Genomic DNA, 14,932 nt, shown 5'->3' with positions numbered 1-14,932 from the left:
TTTTAGGGTTTACTTTTTACGAATTTTAGAATATTTTCTTACATTACTTATTTTACTAGAATAGATATTATGCAAACATTCTTTTTAGGAGTCATTTGAAAAGCAAAATAAGGACTATGGTTTAAACTAAGTATTATTTCTCATAAAAAGAAAGCATTAAAAGGGTTCAAAATGTTTTTTTCTTTTGGAAAATAAAATCATGATTTCAAGTTAAGATTCACTCCATTATTTTTTCATCTATTAATATTTAATATAATGGATATTAACATTCAAATGTATAGAACCATAAAAATTAACTAGTAAATGATGATTAAACATGCATTAGATATTAATAAATAAAAAAAATAATCGAGTGAAACCAAACCCCTCACTACAAACTCAATTTTCTTTTTCAAAAAAATAAAGCAACAAATAATAATAAAATTTTTAAAATTAATTTTTTTTTAAATTACCAAAATATCTAAGTTGACTGATTTAGTTTATATATAAATAATTAAATTTAACCTCAAGTTTCAAATATTTCATACTTTGAAAAAACTAATTTTCTAAGTAATAAACTTTGAAAAATAAGCTTAAAAATATTTTTAAAATGCTCGTTAAACATTTAATTTTTTGACATGTTAATAATATGGATTTATTTCTTTTCTTTTAAGTGCAAGTCAATAATTAAAAATGAATTATTAAATTAAAGGTTTATATAATCTATTTGAAAGTTGAATCCAACTTACCCATCCAAGTTAAAAGATTTATATTTAATACTTGTATATTATAGAATAATAACTTAATATTATCCCTAGAATAGACGTATCAGTAACCGTACTTTCTAACCTAGATCTACAGTAAATCAACCGAGTTTGTTCTTTTTAAAGGTCTTCTTAGTTTATACTTGATCATTTGGATAGGCACAATAATCATTCTACATCCAACTATGGGGAGTCAAACATAAACTATAGGATATGAATATTTAAAAAAAAACCTGGAGCAACATAGGTTAAGCAGAAAAATCAGATCTACAGCTTGGAATAGGACAGGAACAGGCAGCAGTATAGTGTTATTCAACAATGGAGTGCCAAAAGGCTTAAAACAATTTAAATATTCAGCTTGTGTCCAAGATCAGTAGATACATTTTAACTACACATATGCTTGCAATCTCCATAATGCTTGATCCACAGCTGAATATTGCAGTTCGGCATATATCCTGCCAGAACAAAATTAAAATTGGTAAATCTCCAAATTATCAAGTTAAATAATGATACTACAAATTATTTGAAATTCAAGTATGCTTTACTGAAACTATATCAATTCGTTAAGGTTGAGTTAATTGTTAACCTGATGATCTTGCCGTAAATACCTGATTAGCCCCATACAATTCTATAATTGCTCATGGCAAAAATTATCTAATATCTCAGACAGGGTATGCTATATCTCCCATATTCACCCAATCTCAGGAGAAAAGGAGAAACATATTATCTAATGCAATAGTGCAGAATCTGAGCACTTCATTATATTAATGCTTCAAACTTAGCTTGTTGCAAAATTAAAATTGTTCGTAAATGCTAAATTACTTGGACTCAAGTGTGAAAGTTGGATAGAGGCATGTTCAATTCCTTCTAAGTTCCTCCATGTATTTGGAGGATCATATGTCTATACTCGTATCTTGAATGCATTGGATAACAGCATCAAACACCAGTATTTGAATAAAAATAAGAGTCAGAGCAACATAAGGAGGAAGACCAGTCGTAGAATAGGGAATGCAGGTATAGCACAATGGTTAAACAGTAGCTCACAATTGAGGTAAATGCACTTCACTATCTTCTTGAAGATAATGCAGCTCCGGTTGTCCTGCCATGTTACAAGACAATTAAACTCAATAAGCTTAAGCCACAAAAACATCCACTGATAAATGACCTTCAGCTATCTGCAGGATTTTACATACCTGCTCTGCTGTTTCCCGACAACATTTGAATTAGACCTTCCATGTCCAGATGCCATGCTTTCAACACTAGTCACACTTTGATCTTTAGATTGGCTCAAAATTTTTACATTGGAGAAACCTCTGGACACATCAACACAAATTCCATTGGGATGTTGATTTTGCATTACTAACTGCTGTCCATTAGATGCATTTTTAGTGATGCCTGCGTGCTCCTTGAAAAGGGCATTCTCTCTCACATGATTGGAATCAATTGATCGAAGTGCCTTCTTTAGCCGATTAGGCTGTGCAATTGGTGTAACAGAAACAGAAGGCAAAAAGGAGTATGAAGATGGAGCTTCAGCAGCTGCAGCAACTTTAGCAACAGCTGCAGTTGCTGCTATCATCTCCTGTGCTCCCTCTTGAAGCCGAATATAGTCACCCTCAATTACAAATAACTGAAATCATATAGCAATCAGATTATGAAACCTTCAGAAAGTATGATTCCCATGCCAACAAATATGTAAAAAGTTGCAAGAAACAAACCTTAGGGTGGCTAGCTACAAAGTCATCCAGTTTTCCATACTTTTTCTTGTAATCATGCCAGTGCAATGGTGAAAGCATCTTCCCCAGCCTATTTGGCAACTGCAATTGATTGATACAAGTCAAACCCCATTTGGGCAGGGTTTAATACCATAGGAGCTATGTTGACTATAAAGAAAATTTATTTGCATATCAACTAACAGTTGAGCTGATTCGAATTCTGCCACCAGTTGGGATTGTGCGAACTATGCATGCTAACAATGATCTTTCATCAAGCAGAGCAGTCTCAGAAGTCTTAGCTGATATCAAGATATTAGTCTGCCCAGTTGAAACTGACTTCTCAGGCATAATAGCATTAGCACCATTGCTGGTCGTTGTTCCCTTGAAATTAACAGAGTGCTCCGAAGAATCAGGAGAAGGGCTTGCAGCAGTACTTGCTTCTTCTGCTGATAGAACTTGGTCCTCAAAGACATGGTTATTCATGTTCGGAATATCCAGTTCCTATCCGGTTCAAATTTAAGTAGAGATTAGATCTGAGATATCCAACCACTTGAAGACTAGTCAGATTAACAAACCCGGGATTCACAGCTCTGTTCACGAGTGCCTAATGTCAATGCACCATGAAATTGTGAGGAAACCTGCTCCAAGCTTGGCACAGGTTGGGGGTCCACAATGAAACTTGATTTAATTGAATCAAGGACCTGCAAAGAATGGGGCAAGTTACAAGAATAAATGATGACAATACTAAGCATCGTGAATAGAACCTTCTTGGTTTAAAGAACCTGTGCTTTCACAGCAGATGATGATATCAAAGAATTGATGTCTGGCCCTTGGCTAATATGATTAAGATGGTCTGGACTAATGGCTTGTTCATTGACAGACATTTTATATTCGTACTTTAAGTCTGACCTCACAAAGCTTTGATCAGTTTGGGATGGTGGAACTTGATTCTGTGCAGATAGCTGGAAACCCTCTGGTGAAATCTGAAAAATATGAAGAAACACCCTTATATATAACAAAGAAAACCCTGTGAGAAAATTGACAATGCATTGGTTTGACCATACCTGTTGGTTCTGCCACTGTTGGGTGGATGAAATTGTTGGCATTGAGTACTGTCCAACTTGAGATGCCACAGAATGGGGAAAGCCCTGTTGATGCATGACAAATGAATGCAAAGCAGTCACCTGCCCAGGTGGGAGGTATGTAGGCATCCCCAGTAGAGATGATGGAGTAATTGGAATACTAGGATTATGGTCATTGTGATTCTGATAGCAAAAACAGTCATATAAGGGGAAGAAAAACTAATAGAAAGTGTTATAAACAAGACAGTTTGAAATAAAATAATCGACTATTTATCAAATAATAGCTCAGACTTTACAATTAAAATATTCTAAAATGAGATTACTAGCTCGATCTCAAACCAAATATTAGATGGAGTGTGGAAAGAGGAAGGGAGGGGAGGAGAAATCGTGACTTCAATATATCTAAAGATACAGTTATATCATATTGTTCCAATGAAATATATAACCATATAAAAAGCATACACCTATAATCACCATATAGATGGTTATAAATATTAAACTTCAGATTAAAACACAATCTATGACACATCAGAAAAGCCAGCATTCTTACCTCGGTTGGCGGATTACCATCTGAAGTAAACGATTTAACACTGTTAGATGCACCATTCGAAATGACCCAAGCATTATTTGTTGAAACACTTCCATTAGAATCCACTTGGTTTCCATTATTTTTACCAAACTGAGATAAATCTTTTGATTTTGCTTGGGATGCATGTGATTCATCTGTGTAAGAACTGTTCCTCTCTCTTGCATCAGCCAGTTCAAATTGAAGCTGATGTATTGTTTGTAAATGAAGTCTCTCCATCTCCGCAAGCTAAAACAACCAGAAACAAGGTCAATCTAAATTCACCCAAATTACATCAAATCTAATTTATTCAAGGAAAGAGAGGAAGGTGTAAGCATGAAACTAAAAGATCATCAACCTGTCTCTGACAGCCATGCCAGAGCTGGTCATATTGCTCTGTACATTCTCGCAGTTCAGCCTGTAAAGAGTGGTTCGTACTTGACTGTAAAGCATCCATCTCCTGGACACTAGAAATCCAAGTTTGAACCTCCCTCAATCTTTCATCCTTATAAAGAATGGTTTCTTGAGCAGCTCTATACTGAAAAATAAGACTACCATTAGGAAATGCAGCTTGATGTCTTCTAGCAATCAACAATACAGGTAATTGTAATTGTTGCATGGCTTCTTTTCGAACAGAGAAAGAAAAACATCACTCTTGTAAATTAAGTTAATATGAAAATAAGTAATTCTATTTGTTCCATTCAGTGTTGAGTTCTTTTCAACCAGGGGGGATGATGGATAAGATTCTTCCAAGTTCTGGAAGAATATATATTTTAGATGTATATTTAGGAAACAAAATTTAAATTATTAATGAACTCGTTTCTTTGGTTTATTTTGTCAGTCTTTATTTGAGTTAGGTACACTTTACTTTCTCATGAACTTAAAACCCGGTTTTATGGTAGGTCTATTATTTGGAGTTTAGGCTTCTACAATTAACATTCTTGACAATGAGAATTTTTACTTTCTAAAATTGAGATTGCTACAATCATAGAGTATTGTTACTTAGGGTTACTTGTTCTACTTCACATTGAAGCAGAATATTCACCCCTTAACTTCTGGGATTGAAAATTAAGAAAATGTGCATTAAAATCATGCAAATATATGGACCTGTTCCTGCAACTCCATAAGCTGCCTCTCTTTCTCTTCAACGTGCTCTTGAAGATCATGAATCTGTTTCAGGTGTCGTGCTCTCTCAGCTTCTGAATGATCACGTTCTCTTCTGCGGAAAGAAAAAGAACAGGAACCCATCTAAATTTAAGATAGTTCAAACCTATGCAGCAAGTTTAATGTATTAAAAAATAGTCACCAACAACAGCGGTTACAAATATACGCTAATATATTAAATCAACCTTAGAATAAGCTTAGAAACTTCTAATGGTGTTGGTGTCGCAGCAACTGGAATATAAATAAAACATTCACATCAATGGTACTGCTTTAAAGCTTATGTTTACAGTAAATAAAAAAGGACCAAAAAGACAAACACACACCTGAAAGTTGCCAGTTCCTTATTTTGCTCTCTTAGAAGGTCTTCCTTTGCCCATGCCTACCAATATAATACAAGGAGCACTAATTTAAACATGACTGATAAGACCACTCCTCATTTTGAAAGAAAAGAGATCCTCCAAAGCAAAGCAGAATGAACAAATCAGCAGACCTCTTCTTTTTCAACTTTGATGGCATGTAGTTCTCTATCTTTTTCTTCCATCCTCCTTTTCAATTCATTTGTGGTCTTCTCACTTTCATGGATTTGCTCCTAACACAAACAAAGTAAAAATCAGGTTGAAAGGGGCAAAAAGACAGCATCATTGTAGAATTTACTTGTAGCATGCATAGTTATTAATATTGTATGATACTCAATATTTATCTTACAATATGACTTGATTCCCTACAAAACTGACGCATATCTATACCGAAAAGTGGTTTTATTGTGAAAATCTTGGAGTATCTATTTATCAATACACAAGCGAACCAGTTTGTATAATATGAAACATATGATAACTTCGATATACATATGGTAAATTTGGACAAGCGCCAATTAAACATGATCAAACTTCAGACCCAATTACGTAAAAATGCAATTTTAATAGTTTTAACCACCCCCTCCCCCCCAAGGGAAAAAAAAAATTAAATATACTCTGAAAATTTTAAAATATAAAATATTAATGAGAAAGTTGAGAATTTCAAAGATAATCATATCTTTATTTATGCCACATTTTCACTCAATCTTGTATATAAGTCTAGTACTTTAATTTTTTATTATTTTTATACGTATATATGTTGTGCATAAGTCTAGTACTTTATAATAAGATTTAGATGTATAAGTTGTTTGAAATTGTTTACTATAACTTCAGAACAATACTCAATACCCAATTTTTGAAAATAAAATTTAGATTCACAATAAGTATTTCAATTTAACAATTATGGTAGCATGCTAAGAACAATTTCAAGTGTTGATGAATCTAATGGGTGTTTTAACGACCATTTCAAACAAGATATGTAGAATATGTAATATCGAAATATAATAACAGTACATCTAGGATTCAACAATTTTACTTGCTCACTTACTTCAACAATCAAAACATGACATACATTATGTTTATATCTTACACATGAAACTTAATTCTTTTATTTTTTCATAAATGAAAGATCATATAAAAATTTAAAGATGCAGCTAAAACTTGACTTATTTCTTTTCTCTGAAAGTTGAAGTTCAGAACAATAATATTACGAATCACATTCTAAAGCAAACCTCAAGCTTCACAGTAGCAGCGGCATGGGCCTCGATTTTAGCATCACAGCTGCTGTGCAAATCCAGGATCCTTGGTCTTGCAATTGCCTGAGCTCGGAGTTCAACCTCCATCCGTTGGAGCTCTTCTCTCTGTCTACTAACATTGTGAATCTGCTGCTGCAATATGTCATCACCCAAATTTCCATCAACCATAATCGAAAAAAAAGTCAACATCAGCAGGCTCTCTTCCATGCTGCACCTCAATAAGATTTCAACCATGTTTACTTTTCATCCTTCTAACAATATATTTTACTTTTAATATCATGAAACTTACCTCATATACGGTTCTCTCATCAGATTGTTCCACCTTTGATATTTCAAATTCCTGCATATTGCAAGAAATCTGAATAAAAGAAATCATCAACAGCACTGGTCCAATAATAATAATAGCAATTATAACCTTTCACAGCTTAATCAGCATTTAATTGATGCTCAATTCCGCCCTTCAAGGCTTGACATTTCTGACTCTACGGATGAAGCAAACACTTAAAACAGTTTAAACCAAATTCCGATTCCGAATTATTTAACCACCAATGAACCCTACCTTACTACCAAAGTGAATCATATAAAAATGGCATGATCCAAAAACCAAGCCCAAAATTATAAAAATGAGAAACTTGCGAGAAAAGGGGTAAAATATGTACTAGCTAATGATGAATGATAATCAAAGGGTATACCAATAAAGAGTAAACAAATAAATAGAGATAAAAGATAAGGAAAAAGAAACAGATAAACCCTAATTTTTTTGGCTCGTAGGGAACACTGAAGAATACCGTATACCAGTTGTTAAATTAAACTAGTGCAGGTATTTGTTCTTTTTTTTTCCAGTCTCAAAAAAATTACGAATTTCATACTCGAAAGAGAATTTATCCAAATTTCAAAATTTTCTCAGAAACCAAATAAAACCGGCAGCAAAAATTATCATGATTAGATGAATTCACCACTTCATCCCCGAGGTTCTGAACCACGTGAAGTTCGGAAACGGCACGCCACTCCTTCCGCGACGGAGATGTCATTGGCAGCGAACCACTCCGTCCGGCGGTGACACTAGCCGTGTCCATTGAATCAGAATGTCCGACAATGCTCCGACTCTTCCACTTCCTCTATCTTCGAAAAGCAGACCCAAAAGAAGAGGGGAAACAGAAGGAGAAAAAAAGCTAGTAGTTTTCGATCATGAAATTAACCAAAACTCAAGAACTGAAGAAATTTACAAGGAGGAGCTAAAATGGTTAAAGGAAGACAAAATGGGGGAAGACGGGGTGGGGGTTTAAGGATAGGAGGGTTTAAACGCCAATTGATAAGGGAAAGATGGTTGTTGAGTCTTTGTGAAATCTCGACCCAGTCTAGACTCCCGCCATTTATACGGCAACTCCATCAACAACATTATGGTTCCATCACGCTTTTCCGGTGGCGCGTGTTCTCCACATCACTGGTTTAGTCAAGATTTTTTTGACTGAAGCTTTGGGCACACCGACGTAACTAAGCCTCATGGACATGGAGGAGGCCCTTCAGTTTTGAGCTTAGTGGCCAAAACAGCCCATTGTTCTTAGAATTTTGGGCCTTTTTTTAACTATTACTTCTAATACCAAAACTATAAACCGTATATTATTATTCATATAATATAATGGGTATTTTACCAATAAAGGCCCATTTCCAACTTTTTTTACGAAAATGGGCCGATTTCTTAATTATTTATAGGAATAGGCCGAAAACTGGGAAATCGCGTCTACGTCAGCGCGAAGTCAGGGTATTTGCCAGCAAAGCACGTCCTTGAGGAAGCGCTTTGTCCACATCAGCACAAATTGCGTCCTTAGGGAAGCGTTTTCTGCTGATGTGGACAAAGCGCTTCCTCAGGGACGCGCTTTGCCCGTGTTTTTCAAACTGTCAAAAATTTGACCGTTGGGCGCCCAACGATAAAAAACATATATATATATATAAAAACCCCCCATCCCCTTGACTTTTTACACAAAAAAATCCTCCTATCCAAATTCTCTCAAATTCTCTCAAATTCTTCAAAAAATTCTCTCATATTCTCTCAAATTTTCTCAAAGCTCTCTTTAATTTTTGCAAAAAAGCTCTATTTAATTTTTTTTGAATAGTTGTATTTTAAATTAAATTTTTGCAATGGAAAGGGAATTAATTCATCTCGATAATAAACACATCTCCGTCGATCAAATGATGGTAAGTGATAATTTTAATATTTCAATAGTATTTAATATTTTTTTAATTTATGCAATTTTAATTAATTTTTCAATACAATTTAATATTTTTTTTCATTTATGCAAATTTAATTTTAATTTTATAATTTTTTATAACAGTCTGTAGATCGGGAGTTGCAATGCTATATTCGTAATACGTCTGGTCCTCCATCACCGTTGATAGAGGGTTACCTGCGGGACGCGAGTTTTTGGCACGTGGCCACGATAGGCCAGAGGTGCAAGTTGGACCCAAAACTAATCAGTGCGTTTATAGAGAGGTGGAAACTCGAGACGCACACTTTCCATCTTCCATGCGGAGAGTGTACTATCACTTTGGAAGACGTGGAGTTGCAATTGGAATTGCCGGTGGATGGGTACGTGGTCACTGGGTCTGCTTATTCTGCTGATTGTGGCGCCGTATGTTACGAGCTTTTGGGTGCTATTCCGGACAATATTAATGGAGGTCGGATCAAGATGGGCTAGTTACGAAACACATTTCTGGAGCCGGATAATGATTGGACTGAACTATAAAGAATATGATATGCTCGGGCATACATTCTTGAGATGATCAGAGGTTATCTAATGTCAGACTTGTCACGAAACCGCGTACATTTGAGATGACGCAGCAGATGGTGAACTTAGTTGGGGGTCTGCGTGTTAGCAACATTGTACCGGGAGATGTGCGGGGCGACGCGACCGAACAAAGCCAAAATAGGAGGTTCCCTATCACTACTGCAATCATGGGCATGGTTTCGCTTTTCATTTTTACGTCCTCGAGTGGACTAGCCATATACATTCCCACTTATAATAAGGTAAATTTTAAATTAGATTTTATAATTATTACGTAGATTTAAAACATAATTGTATGCTAAAAATTTATTTAATTAGGTGGAACCATTCGGCGAGTTATGTTGGAAAACCTACATCTCTTGCAGATATACGGCTTCTATTAGACCAACGGTCGGAAGCACAAGTAAGTTTTAAATAAAATATATATAGATAATAAAATACTTGTTTCGTATTTAGTATTTAATATTCAGTATTTAGTATTTAGTATTATGTATACAACTAATATTTTTATTATATTCATATAGTTTCAATGGACACCATACGAGGATCCGGCAATTTCGGCAGTAATTTCGGATGAATTATTTCAAAATCTGAACGTTTGGCACGTGAAGGTCCCATTGGTCAACTATGCTATCGTGGAGATCCACCAGTCAGATCGAGTATTACGGAAATTTGGCTTCCGACAGCTGATTCCCGTGGCACCTGAGGTGCTCGATGATAAGCACAAAATAGACTTACGGCAGTTGCATACGGATTGGCCGAGATTCCACTCAGCATATATTGAAATGTGAGAGAATCGGTATGATTATATACCTACTCGGGAACTGATCATCGTTCCTGAGTTAGCGTGCGTGCCGGAATACATGCCATGGTTTAGGATCCATAGAAAGCCATATTTACTGTCCGAAGAAGATAGGAGACGACAAATTCGTGTCCAAAAGGAACGACATGGCCTTTTAAATCCAAGAAGAAGGGATAACGACTCGGGCCCATCAACAATGCCCATACAATCAGTTGGCCCATCAATAGTGCCCACACAGTCACCGGGCCCAACACTTCAACCGACGACACCCATATCACAACCTATTCAGATTATGCCAGGCGCGTATCCTAGCTCTTATATATATCCTAACCCTTATATGTTTCCTTTTTCCAGTCCTATGGCAGGTTGGAATGCATGGCTCGGTTCATCTCTGTTCCCAATTACTCCGAATCAACTGCCAATCTATAGGCCGCCGTCGCACGAAGCGCTGTCGGGGAGCTCTTCTTTTTACCAATCCCCATTGCCTATGGGATTCAAACACCTCCGCCATGGGTGATGCAAACACATCCGCAATCATTATTCTATCAATGTGGCTCATCCTCCCAACACCCACAACTAGATCTCCAGCCGGATGAACCATAATCCCCACCAGAGCAACCAGAACCCTCTTCGGAACCTGAACCAAAGGGGAATCCAGCGCGTAACCGTCGATGACCCCCATGTGGCACTGATTCCAACCGACACCAACATTGATTTTTTTAATATACTTGTATAAACTTTTTTATATTCTTTCATTTAATAAAATAAATTTTTTTTAATATTTTAATTATAATTTACTCTTTTATATTTGTAATAAAATAAAAGTTGTTTTTAGTATTTTAATTATAATTTACTCTTTTATATTTGTAATAAAATAAATGATGTTTTGAATAAGGAAATATTTTTTATGTTTTCCATCATTTTAATAAAATGTAAATAATGCAACATAATTTTATTACAACAACTATCAACTATTCCGATTTGGATATAATCGAGTTGTATGGCCTGGGTTCCTACACCATCCGCACAACTTGTGTTGGTTGATTGTTTCTCGAATATCCATATTATTACGTATTCTAGTCGAGCAAGGTTGACCCTTTGGTTTACGATGCAAATCTCTATCCGATAACAACTTAAACGGAGCAAGCGATACAGACAGCCATTTACGTTCATCTGGGACCGGTGGGAATATGTGTCTCCATACGTTGTACATGTATTCTATTTTGTACACTTCGTCGACATAGCTCATGGGATCCAGACGGAGATTCTGACAAGCTGTAATTACATGAGCGTATGGATAACGAAGTGTGTCAAACCTCCCACAGTCGTAGGTCCTATTTGTCAAGTGTACACGATATTGGCCGCTAACAATACCTTGTTTGGTCTGTCAAACTCCGTCACACAAAACCATAGGTTGTCGCAATCATGACATACTGTGTGCATGGTGTTGGCCCGTGCCTTCGCCTTGTTAATTTCTTGCAATACCTTCGCACACCATACATGGCCTCTTTGCATTTCGCCTTTATACCTCGCTGCTCGCTTCGGAAATAGTGCTGCTAAACAAAAATACGTCTCTCCCATAACCGATGTTATCGGTAAATGACGCGTTCCTTTTAGAATAGAATTTATGCATTCAGCTAAGTTCGAGGTCATTTGACCATATCGTAGGCCGCTGCCGTATGCTTGTGTCCACTGTTCGAAAGGTATGTTACAGAGGTAGCCATGGCCTTCTTCATTAACTGAACGCAAAACTGCCAGCATCTCATGAAAAGGTCCTTATTTATCTCATACCCTGCGAATATAAGATGATAGCAAAAATTACATACCACTCTTCCATTCAGAATAAATTGAATATTACAAAAGAAATTATATTAGTAAAGATTAAATACTCATGTTGGTAACTTGTCGTCGTTCACTTGTAGATCGAAATTGCCCATAATAGTTTGATACAACGTGCCTTAGGCAATACCGATGGTGTGTGCGATGCCATAGGTTACCCTGACACTCAATTGAGGCTAGTATTCCGGTGCCCCGATTCGATATAACGCAGATGTTAGGTTGGGGACAAAAATGCCTCCTTAGCTTAGAAAGAAAAAATTCCTAGTCATCAACTCACTCTCCCGGTGTTATTGCAAACGCAATTGGAAGGATTCTCCCATTGCCATCTTGTGCCACAGCTAGCAGTAGTCGATGGGTATATCTACCATACATAAATGTACCGTCAATTTGTACCAACGCCTTGCAGTATAAAAATGCGTCTCGGTATTGCTTAAAGCTCCAGAAGAGACGCTTGAACACTTGGCATCCATGGAGCAATCGGTTGTTGTAGTACGCAGGTGTCGTTTCAAGGTCTGTTATGCAACCTAGGACATATTTGTCCAGCACCTGACACCACTGCCACAATTCATTATATGAAGCATCTCACCCACCATGCATTTTTCCCAATGCCTTTGGCTTAGCTATCCAAGCATTGCGGTAAGAGGGTGTGTACTTTAATTGGCTACGAATATTGACAATTAAGACCGGCACTGAAGTCCTGGGATCTGCCTTCATCATCGGTAGTATTAAGTCAGCTAACATATCTAAATCCATCTTTGGATGATCTTCTGAAACACCTATAAACAAAGTACGTTAAATAATACAACATTACGTAATGACAATATTATTCAGAAACCCTAGAATTTGAGTGAAACTGTACCGCCAACACATGTATGTAGACCTTTGTACTTTTTAATCTCCCACAAGTTTGTCTTTTTCCTTAACGAGACCATAATTTTCCATGAACATGTGTTGTTTTTCACTGTACACTTGGCCTCAAACTTATCGGTTTTGGATTTAACCATGCTATAGTTAACCCCGTCCATAATGCTATGTTGTTTCAATATACCTATAAAACTATCTTTATTGGAAAACACCTTACCAACTTCCAGTTCACCCGAATCCAATGATGAACTTGTACGGTCACGCCTTTTGTGTGATAAATCTGGAAACTCCAACGCATCATCTTGAAATAGATCGACATTATGCATGTGGGCTGGAGGCGAGTTGAATCGTGGATCTTCTTCTTATTCATCTGAACCACCTTCAACATCTTCGGGTATGGTTGGAGTAGACTCCGGTTCAGACAATAATGCAACTTTTGCACCATCGGGCCTGGGCTCTCGAGGTGGATCCACATCGAACTCATCATCCGACCCATCATCATCTGTAACGAACGAGGTTCCCTTGTCGGTGGACGTCGTTGGGAGTAAATAGTCCCTTCTTGTGGACGTTTCATAACGTCCCCAATCAGATGTTGATTGCCAACCACTAGTAGTTGATGCCGTTCCCCAGTATGTATTTCCAGTATCAAACGTCGACCCACCGAGGTGCATGTCCCATGCACTAACGGAGTCTCGGCCAGAGGTTGTGTATTCCATATTGTTACAAAACACGGACGCTTCCGTGTTTTGCCACCCACTAGCAGAGTCTCGGGTAGAGGACGTGTATTCCTCTTGAATAATAGTAGTGTTGAAGTCGCAAATGCATAATTTGACGATGTAAATTGTACATATAACTCGAGGTAGGGTGATCCACTAGCAAGATGAGCCTCCACCATTGCCTCCAAGCTACGAGGACCTTTGATGTCGAATGAGTCATATCTCACGGGATCAACCGAATCACAAAATCGATACTTAATAGACAAAACTTTTATTGGAGTCATTCCGAAGATTTTACGTCTAATTCTTTTTTTTCTGTCAAATCTATGTTCCGGTTAAAAACCAGTCGCGCTGTGTTCTCTGATAAAAAAACAACACCGTTCTCGGCGTCATGGACCTCACCATCATAGTAAATAACAGCACTAATACATTCACTCATCTTTAGTTTTTATTCTATTTTAACCTCAGTTTCTCTTGCTGTAACTTATGTAGCCTGAGAATGAAATTTGGCTCATTTATAGTCTAAGGCCAAATAGGAACTACTGTAGAAAAAGAGCGTGTCCACGTGGGAGCTTTTCTCAATAATTTTGCTGAAAGTGCATCTGCTTGAAGCGTTTTTGACACTATTTGTTCAGAAAGGTCATCTCACAATTATTTTTTTCAGATAGCACTGTATCAAAAGAGCGTCCATGTAGGAGCTTTTTCAGTACTTTTGCTGACAGTGCATCCTGCTTAAAGCGTTTTTTACACTATTTTTTAGAAACGTCATCTCAAAATTATTTTCTCAGATACCACTATAGAAAAAAAACGTCTACATTGGAGCATTTTTCAGTAATTTTGCTGACAGTGCATCCTGCTTAAAGCGTTTTGGATACTATTTCTTCAAAAACTTCTTCTTAAAATTTTTTTCTAGATACTACTGAAGAAAAAAAAACCAAAAATTTATTTTAAATACACTAATACATAATTTATATTGCATATATTTTTTTCCAAAACCCTAAACACAAATTTAATTACTTAACCATAAACCCGAATTTAATTTTTTTTAATTAA

The 14,932-nt window shown here is 36.5% G+C and overlaps 1 protein-coding gene across 5 annotated transcripts; it reads right to left on the bottom strand.

Moving 5' to 3' along the window:
• Positions 1–991: 991 nt before the first annotated feature.
• Positions 992–8,331, bottom strand: LOC107930270 (interaptin). 5 transcript variants are annotated; one of them, XM_016861880.2, is made up of 17 exons: positions 7,832–8,331; positions 7,291–7,357; positions 7,165–7,215; positions 6,852–7,083; positions 5,757–5,855; positions 5,590–5,645; positions 5,210–5,321; positions 4,461–4,640; positions 4,088–4,351; positions 3,520–3,720; positions 3,238–3,438; positions 3,031–3,156; positions 2,657–2,956; positions 2,459–2,557; positions 1,937–2,370; positions 1,788–1,842; positions 992–1,198 (listed from the first exon to the last, which is right to left on the bottom strand). In XM_016861880.2, the coding sequence occupies exons 3-16, from the start codon at positions 7,182–7,184 to the stop codon at positions 1,809–1,811; spliced, it is 2,358 nt and encodes a 785-aa protein (XP_016717369.2). In that variant the 5' UTR covers positions 7,185–7,215; positions 7,291–7,357; positions 7,832–8,331; the 3' UTR covers positions 992–1,198; positions 1,788–1,808. The 5 variants fall into 5 exon arrangements, 4 of the variants coding, with proteins under 4 accessions (XP_016717369.2, XP_016717371.2, XP_016717368.2 ...); XM_016861882.2 differs by having other exon boundaries at positions 6,852–7,007; positions 7,832–8,329; XR_005901321.1 differs by lacking the exon at positions 7,291–7,357 and having other exon boundaries at positions 1,566–1,842; positions 6,852–7,007.
• Between the last annotated feature and the right edge of the window lie 6,601 nt (positions 8,332–14,932).

This window comes from Gossypium hirsutum, chromosome A09 (assembly GCF_007990345.1).
Source record: "Gossypium hirsutum isolate 1008001.06 chromosome A09, Gossypium_hirsutum_v2.1, whole genome shotgun sequence".
Taxonomy (NCBI): Eukaryota; Viridiplantae; Streptophyta; class Magnoliopsida; order Malvales; family Malvaceae; genus Gossypium; species Gossypium hirsutum.
This window is presented reverse-complemented; position numbering and strand designations above follow the sequence as displayed.

Coding starts and splice junctions, on each gene's coding strand:
- LOC107930270 (XM_016861878.2), bottom strand. CDS start 7,951: ATGGACACGGCTAGTGTCACCGCCGGACGGAGTGGTTCGCTGCCAATG. Junction 3,721..4,087: donor ATGGTAATCCGCCAACCGAG/GTAAGAATGCTG, acceptor TTTTGCTATCAG/AATCACAATGACCATAATCC. Junction 3,439..3,519: donor AACAGTGGCAGAACCAACAG/GTATGGTCAAAC, acceptor CATATTTTTCAG/ATTTCACCAGAGGGTTTCCA.